The following is a 7293-nucleotide window of genomic DNA, read 5'->3' as shown; positions in this document are numbered from 1 at the left end:
AATAAAGCTCAATTAGTGGTCTAATACAAGTGCTTAATTTTTAATGATCAACATGTCAACATGGCATTGAAAAATCAGAATTTTATACATTATTTCTTGCAAGTATTATTTTAAAATATTATTACCTTCAAGCTTCTCATGGTAACATATGTTTGACTCCTCAAATTTGATAACACTTCAACAGAGACATGGGGAGCTCCTTGATTCAATGCGAGACCTACAGATAAATATAAATTTGTAAAATGTGAGTCATGTTATATACAGTGGAATCTTACTTTATATTCGTGTATTATATAATTCAATTTTCGAAGGCCAAATGAGTAAATACATTTTTAATGTAAGTATATAGATTTCTATAAACAATATACTTCTATACAAAATATATTTTTGGAATGGACAATTTCGGCTTGGTGGTTAAATTATAATTAAGTAAACCACTTAATGGATTAAGCCAACAAATAACATTATGATTCTCTGCGGGTGTTTCGTGCTGAACAAAATTCACGTGAACTGGAATGGATGAATTGATGTTATTTGGAATGAAAAGAAAAAAATCTAGACATTACCAGCAAAGAATGTGACGGCTCTTCTCATAGGGATGTGACCTACTTCCGATAAATTAGACCAGAGCTTCTTTGCATATATGAAACTGTCTGGTGTATTCTGAAATAAAAATACATAAAAGTAAAAAAAAGAGACAACTCATTAACCGCTAATGTTCACGGATGGCGCTAATGCGCCTATTCATATCGTAGCATAGCATTGGCGCGCCAACCCGAGCACTGATAGCGTGTTTAAACTTATTTGCGTTACATAAGATAAACAACCTAACTGAGCTCGCCAGTTACCTCTTGATGCTTTTTATTGGAAACTCTGATTAATGACCAAATTTTATCTTTTATTCGTATGATTATAGTTATAGATTTGTTTTATTTTTTTATTAGGTTAGTTTTTTTAAATTTTTTATTGATTTTTTAAAATTTTGAACTGGTCAACTTTTAAATTATGTTAAGTCTTTAAATAAATAAAAATTATATCTTGATATTTTTAGTTTGTAGAAAAAAATATGGTTCGGTTCAACTCATTAAGAAGAAATATTATAAACTATAAAATAACTCAACTTGATGTCATATTTATATTTTTAATAGTTTAATAAAAAAGGCATTGTTTTATATATATATTCCATTATTTTTTTTCTTATTTTCTGGAGCATCTGCAGGCCCCTGAGAAGAACACTTTAACGAAACCCTGGTTAGGAGAACCTTTGATCTAACTAGCGCATAGACCACATTAGTTCTTATTCCGGAGCTATGTTCCCGAATCCAACCAATGGAAATGGCATTCCGGTTTACTGCAGCCCATTTCAAGTCCTAAATTACTTCATTAGCATTTTGCTTGACAAAAATGATTGATGTAGTTTTTACATACCTGTTTGTAGCAAGTAGCTACAGCCAGCACCACAAGATGCTTGGGATATTTTGTCATATTAGCCTGCTTAGAAACCGCATGCTCAAACACCCTCAGTACATCTTTATACATTGCGTGTTTGTAAAGAAGGTCCATTAGTATGTGATACGACATTAGTTGGTCAAAAAAGCCTTCAGTTTCAGGATGCTCAAAGATCTACACAGATAAGTAATAGAAAATTAAAACATAAATATTTTTAAAACACCAATATGTCAATTTTTTTAAAAATCTCTTGCGTCCGATGGAGCTAGGGCTAGTGGGAAAAGCATGACTATTAATGTGAAAAGATGTGTCACATCATCTATCTCGAGTATACATATAATATTATACAGGAGAAATAATGTGTGGAAGACAGGATTAAAAAGTAAGATTGGAACACATAAAGGAGATTAAGGCTGAGTTTGTAAGACGACAATTGAAATGATTAAGATAGGTTCTTTAAGGTGGTTTGGACTGTGGAGCGAGATGATGACTAAGAGAGTGTATTTGGTAAATTCAAATGGGAGAACCGAAAAAAGACGGCCAAGAAAGACTTGGTACGATCAAACCAATTAGAACCTAAAATCTGGTAATGTGAAAAGTCTACATAACCAGAGGACATATTTAACTAGACGTATGGATGTAGAGGAAGCTAGAAGTGTTCGGGACAGACAGATGCGGCGTTCCATTCTTTCTGCATAACCCTGCAGTAAAAAGGCGTGATGGTAGAAGTAAAAACAAAAGGGAATCCCAAATATACTGCTCGTAGTGTACTCAGATTAAAGACGTTGAATGTAAAAGCAAAATCTTAGGCAAAGAATACCCGGTCAACGTGAAGTGATTACTATCTTGGTACTCAAGAAAGTTTTCTTTCCAATTTGATGACATAACAATCAACTAAGGGTTTCAAAAAAACCCTTATTTTTGTAGAAACAAGGCGAAGGTCCTGCATTGAGGAAAATGAGATGCCTATATGCATCATATGTGGATATTTTACTATATCACACAAGTAACCGTTTCTTCGGAAGGCACTTCATCAAACTCAAGAAAGCGAGAGCATTCTTCTCCTACTCAGTAGCCAGATCTATAAAAGACCTAGTGCTAGAAAGCTAAATTGGGAATCTGTCAAAATACATCTTTATAGGTCGCAGTAATGTTGGAAGCCCACTCCAACCGGGAAAAATATTGACATTAGTGATCTCAATTACCTTCAGAGCATCTTCTGGCTTATCCAAGTGGTGAAACATTCGCATGACGACAGGCCCAAATACAAAACTTCCAAACCGCAAATCTTTGTTTTGTTTATTGAATCTGAAATACATCAAATTGTACAAATTAAAGTTTGGAAAGATTAGTTTGAAATTTTCTAGAACTTTATTGACCCTCCCTTCCCGGTGTTGTGAACCTTGTACACATTGCTTCTAATAACCATCAATATCTCTATAAATATAATAAATACAAGGCTAAGATTTTAGGTATTCCTCCATAACATATTTACGCATTGATTTTAAAAATAATGTTAATATTAATCAGAATTTATCGGGTACATCGGAGGCATTTTGTGAATATCGGAAACAAATCGCGTATAAACAGCATGTGAAGAGTGTACCGGAACCGCGACACTATATTCGCATCTTACTCTTGCATACTTGCACTGTGCAAGCGTGAGGAGCTCAAAGCTAAATGTTCTCTGGCTAGCTTTTGGGCTCCCAACAAGAATGGACCTATGCTTGTTCCGTGAGCGTTGCCAGATGGTTTTTTAATGTTTTTAGCAAATAAATATATCTTATTATAATTAAGAGAAGGAATAAAAGTCAAAGTAAAAATTAATATACAATCACAGGCAAGGTAAGGTGTACATTACACGCTGTGTAAATTAATAACTTAAATTGTCCAACACTCCTCTTACTCATGGCTCTGGATTAACCATTCCATCATCAGGTTGACTGTAGACTGATGATGGAATGTCTATTACGGAACTGGTAGAGTTTTTCACAAGGTATTGCACAAAGTGAAAGATGAATGATAAGGAGAGTGTTATATTACCATACCATAAAGTTAAAAATCCTTTTAACATACAAAATATAAATTATCCAATGCTAGGTGCAGGCCCTATAAATGCCCTGACCTTGTGTTAATAAAACTTTTTTATTTATATGTATAGATGACACTTACTTCAGAACCATGCTACTTAATAATTCTATGTCAGTTGCGTCGGTTATGTGAACCATGCTCTTCAGATCCTCAGTGAAAATCATATTTTTAGAGTCGCCGCCGCCGACGAAAGTTTGCATCTTTGTACGAAATTTGTCTGTTAAACCGTACATTTGCGCTGCAACTTTCTCCCTTGAAACGATGTATTTATCAATGCCTAATGCATTTGCAGCGTACAAAGACGCGGCTGGAACAGGAATAAAAAATATATATTTTTTTAAAAATCGTTTCATTTACTACTTGGGATTTATAATAATTGAAATAAGTTATTTCTCACCCCGGCAGTTTGAAGTTAAAACACATTGTTTTAATGCATGTGAATTTAAGTGAATAAAAGCAAATTTATATGCATTCCCAAAATTATTCATTTTTTGGCTGAATATATGGACTTTTTTTAAAGAAAAGAGCAAGATTTATAATGTATATAGGTTATGACGGAAATATACGGCGAGAGAAAATGGCATAGATTAATGTCTGGTCTGTCAAAGATTTATCCACAGACAAAATTGGAATAATGCTGGGTAGGTGCCAGAGAGCGAAAAATCATCATAAAAATCAATGATAGCTACATAAGCCTAATAAATACGTAACTAAGATTTTTTAATGATCAATAATCGGGAAATCGCATAAACATGCCCTGATTTAAATAATATGTGGCTGACTCATTTATACAACCTTTTTAATTTCCACAGCAGATATATGTAGGTATTGAAATAAAGGAATAACCATTGAATATGTTCTAATAAAATCTTCCTTTATTTTCTTTTTAAAAAAATTGAGTCAAATAACAACATAAAAATGTTTACACTTTTAATAAATTTAGCTTATATAATATCACAATCACATACAAATACATTCATTATAAAAGATAATTTATCCTAAATAAGAGTTTTTTTAAACATTATATAAGCAAGCCCTTGTATAAGATTTTTTTTTTGATAAATATTTCAAATCTTATATTTTTAGCATAAAGCATATCTGCAAATAAAAAATTAAAGCTATTATTAAGGTTATAATTTTTTCCCATTATCCATACCAGTCAGTGGATCTAGTACCAAATTATAATACTAGGTGTCAAGTCTTATGTTTCTGATTCCCATCCTGTGTATAGATGAATATAAGAGAAATCACGTGACAGTATTGTTAGAAATATTGGCGACAATATTGCTATCACATATGAATGTATTCTTTATATTATTGTGTTTCTTGCTGTGCCTGATCAGGTCTCCTCTCTGCGCATATGCAGACCCACACACGGAGCATTGGTGTGGCTTCTCCCCGGAGTGGGTCATCATATGTCGGGTGAGGTGACTGGATCGAGACATTCGGAGTCCGCAGATGGAGCACACATACGGACGCTCACCAGTGTGGGTCTTGGTGTGTTGTGTGAGATCGCTACGGGTGATGAACGCTTTCTGACAAAAACGGCACTCAAAGTCCTTTTCGCCTGTGTGCTGCCTGAAAGTTTAAATAACCTTTGTTTTACAAAATAAAGATGGAGTTAACTGCTTTAATTTTTTTTTTTTTTTAATCTTTATTTTTTGAAGAAAAATTATAGGATTAACAATTTTTGATTGAAACAATTACTGATTTTTTTAAATGTTTTTTTTTCTTTTTCAAATAAAAATTAAAAAAATGTTACCACCTTACAATCAGTAAATTAAATTAAAATTTATAAATAAATATTATTTATCTGGTCAGCCATGCTGACTATATTTTTTCATAATTTATTTGTAGTATGTATTTACGGTCTTTCACAGTGAATTTTTCACTCAGTGATAATTTGTTTTGCTATTATTTGATTGCAAAATAATTGAAAAAGTGAAAAATAATTTACTGTGATTGCCGGTTAATACAAATAACATAGGTGGTAATTCAGTAATGGAATTAAACCATATTTGTAAACCAGTTTACCCAAAATCAGTAATGCTACCCTAATTATAAGAGACATGAATTTATTTGATTGTTACACTTTCCTTATTATTCATCATTCACATTGTAATAAGTGCTTATTTGTGACTATTTCATTCCGTATTCGGATCATTCCATCATCAGGTATTAAAATGAAAATATTAAGGTCTTATTAAATTATATCATTTTAATGACCTGATGATTGAATGATTATTCTGAAACCGATAGTCACGAATAAGTGCTTATTAAAGTGGTTTTACGCAAAGTGAACGATGAATGATAAGGAGTGTTATATTACCATACCACAAAGTTAACAATGCTTTAAATATACAAAATATATTTGCATGTTGTTCACTACACAAAATCCTCCCACCACTAGAACCTCAATCATACCGTAACTAAATAATGTTAATCACCTAATGTGATATTGAAGATGTCCGAATGTGCGGAAGCTCAGTGGGCATAATGTACAGCTGTAGGGGGTTTCTCCAGTGTGGAGTCTCTGGTGCGCTACAAGCCCCGAGGATTGTGCAAAGGTCTTCCCGCAAGTCCCACATAAGAGGGGCTTCTCCCCCGTGTGAATTCTCTCATGGACCTTTAGATTCTGCGACAGGGAAAAGGACTTGTCGCAGTGACTGCATTTAAAAGGTTTCTCACCAGTGTGAATACGCATGTGCATCTTGAGGCGGAACCTAAAATAAAACATATTTTTTTGAACAATATAAAAAAAATATCGCTCACTCCTTTCAAAAACGTCATAAATCAAAAATCCTCAATTTTCAGTTGTGCATGTTTTTGGAATGCTAAGAAAATGTACTATATTCTAGCAAAAGAGGCATATTTTTAACTTAATATTTACCCGCTACAGGGCAGAAAGTGTTGTTTTTGAATTTTGAAGAAAAGGTATTGTTTTATTATTTTTTTAAATATGCTTAATATTTTTCAAATGTAGAAAAAACCTTCAGGTTTTACCTAAAAAGATCTGTTGCACAGTAAAAAGTTCAATAAGTGGCTTGATATTTATTTTTAATTCATTGTATTATATTTTTAAACCTTAAAAACGTTCTACTGAAAAATCAAGTTTATTGATTTATGACGTTCTTGAAAGGAGTGAGCGAAATAAGCAGATCATTTAATGAAAATTTAAAGCATTATATAAAATCACAGACCGGTTTCATTAGACACCTGCACATTCTACTTAACTAACTGACTAACTAACTAACCATCACGTCACTTCACTACAAGGGTAGGCAGAAAGAATAGAACTCCACACCACTCTGTCTTTGTAAACATTCTTCGCCTCTTCCACATTCATGCATCTCCTCATATATACCCGGTGATTATTCCGACTCCTGACCTGAACACGTCCAAGTATTTGAAATACTTGATTATGTCAATTTTTCTTTGGTCTTCCTCTGCTTTTATTCCGTTCTTTCTTCACTCATTTGTTCAATTTTTTGTTTAAAATAAAAATTTAAAAATATTTAACAGAGTAAAATTATGTCCGCCTCCGTAGTGTAATGGTCAGCACGTTCGGCTACCGTTCTGGAGGTCCCGGGTTCGATTCTCAAGGGGGGTAAAATAAATATAAGTGATCTTTTCACTGTCATATTTATTCAATATTACCCTGGACTGGTACCTGAAGCGGAGGGCTGATCACCTTTCCTTCATGTGTAAACGATCAAGATAACACTGCGTTTATATGACGCAGTGCCCTATGGA

The 7293-nt window shown here is 33.2% G+C and overlaps 2 protein-coding genes across 2 annotated transcripts in view; both read right to left on the bottom strand.

The window, feature by feature from the left end:
* Positions 1-95: 95 nt before the first annotated feature.
* Positions 96-4133, bottom strand: LOC148303972 (pentatricopeptide repeat-containing protein 2, mitochondrial-like). Its single transcript, XM_088269077.1, has 6 exons — positions 3938-4133; positions 3622-3847; positions 2655-2757; positions 1429-1623; positions 567-663; positions 96-217 (listed from the first exon to the last, which is right to left on the bottom strand). Exons 1-6 carry the CDS (start codon positions 4026-4028, stop codon positions 111-113), a joined length of 819 nt encoding a protein of 272 aa, XP_088125203.1. The 5' UTR covers positions 4029-4133; the 3' UTR covers positions 96-110.
* A 260-nt stretch (positions 4134-4393) lies between these two features.
* The window catches only part of LOC148303971 (uncharacterized), a 5206-nt gene continuing 2306 nt past the window's right edge, over positions 4394-7293 (bottom strand). Inside the window, exons 3-4 of the mRNA XM_088269069.1 lie at positions 5988-6263; positions 4394-5118 (exon numbers count right to left, since the gene is read on the bottom strand). Of these exons, the coding sequence (XP_088125195.1) occupies positions 4788-5118; positions 5988-6263 (607 nt within the window). The 3' untranslated portion in view covers positions 4394-4787. The remainder of the gene's footprint in view (positions 5119-5987; positions 6264-7293) is intronic.

Source organism: Brachycentrus maculatus, unplaced genomic scaffold, assembly GCF_059751285.1.
Source record: "Brachycentrus maculatus isolate JH-2025_06_01 unplaced genomic scaffold, ASM5975128v1 h1tg000337l, whole genome shotgun sequence".
NCBI classification, from domain to species: Eukaryota; Metazoa; Arthropoda; class Insecta; order Trichoptera; family Brachycentridae; genus Brachycentrus; species Brachycentrus maculatus.
This window is presented reverse-complemented; position numbering and strand designations above follow the sequence as displayed.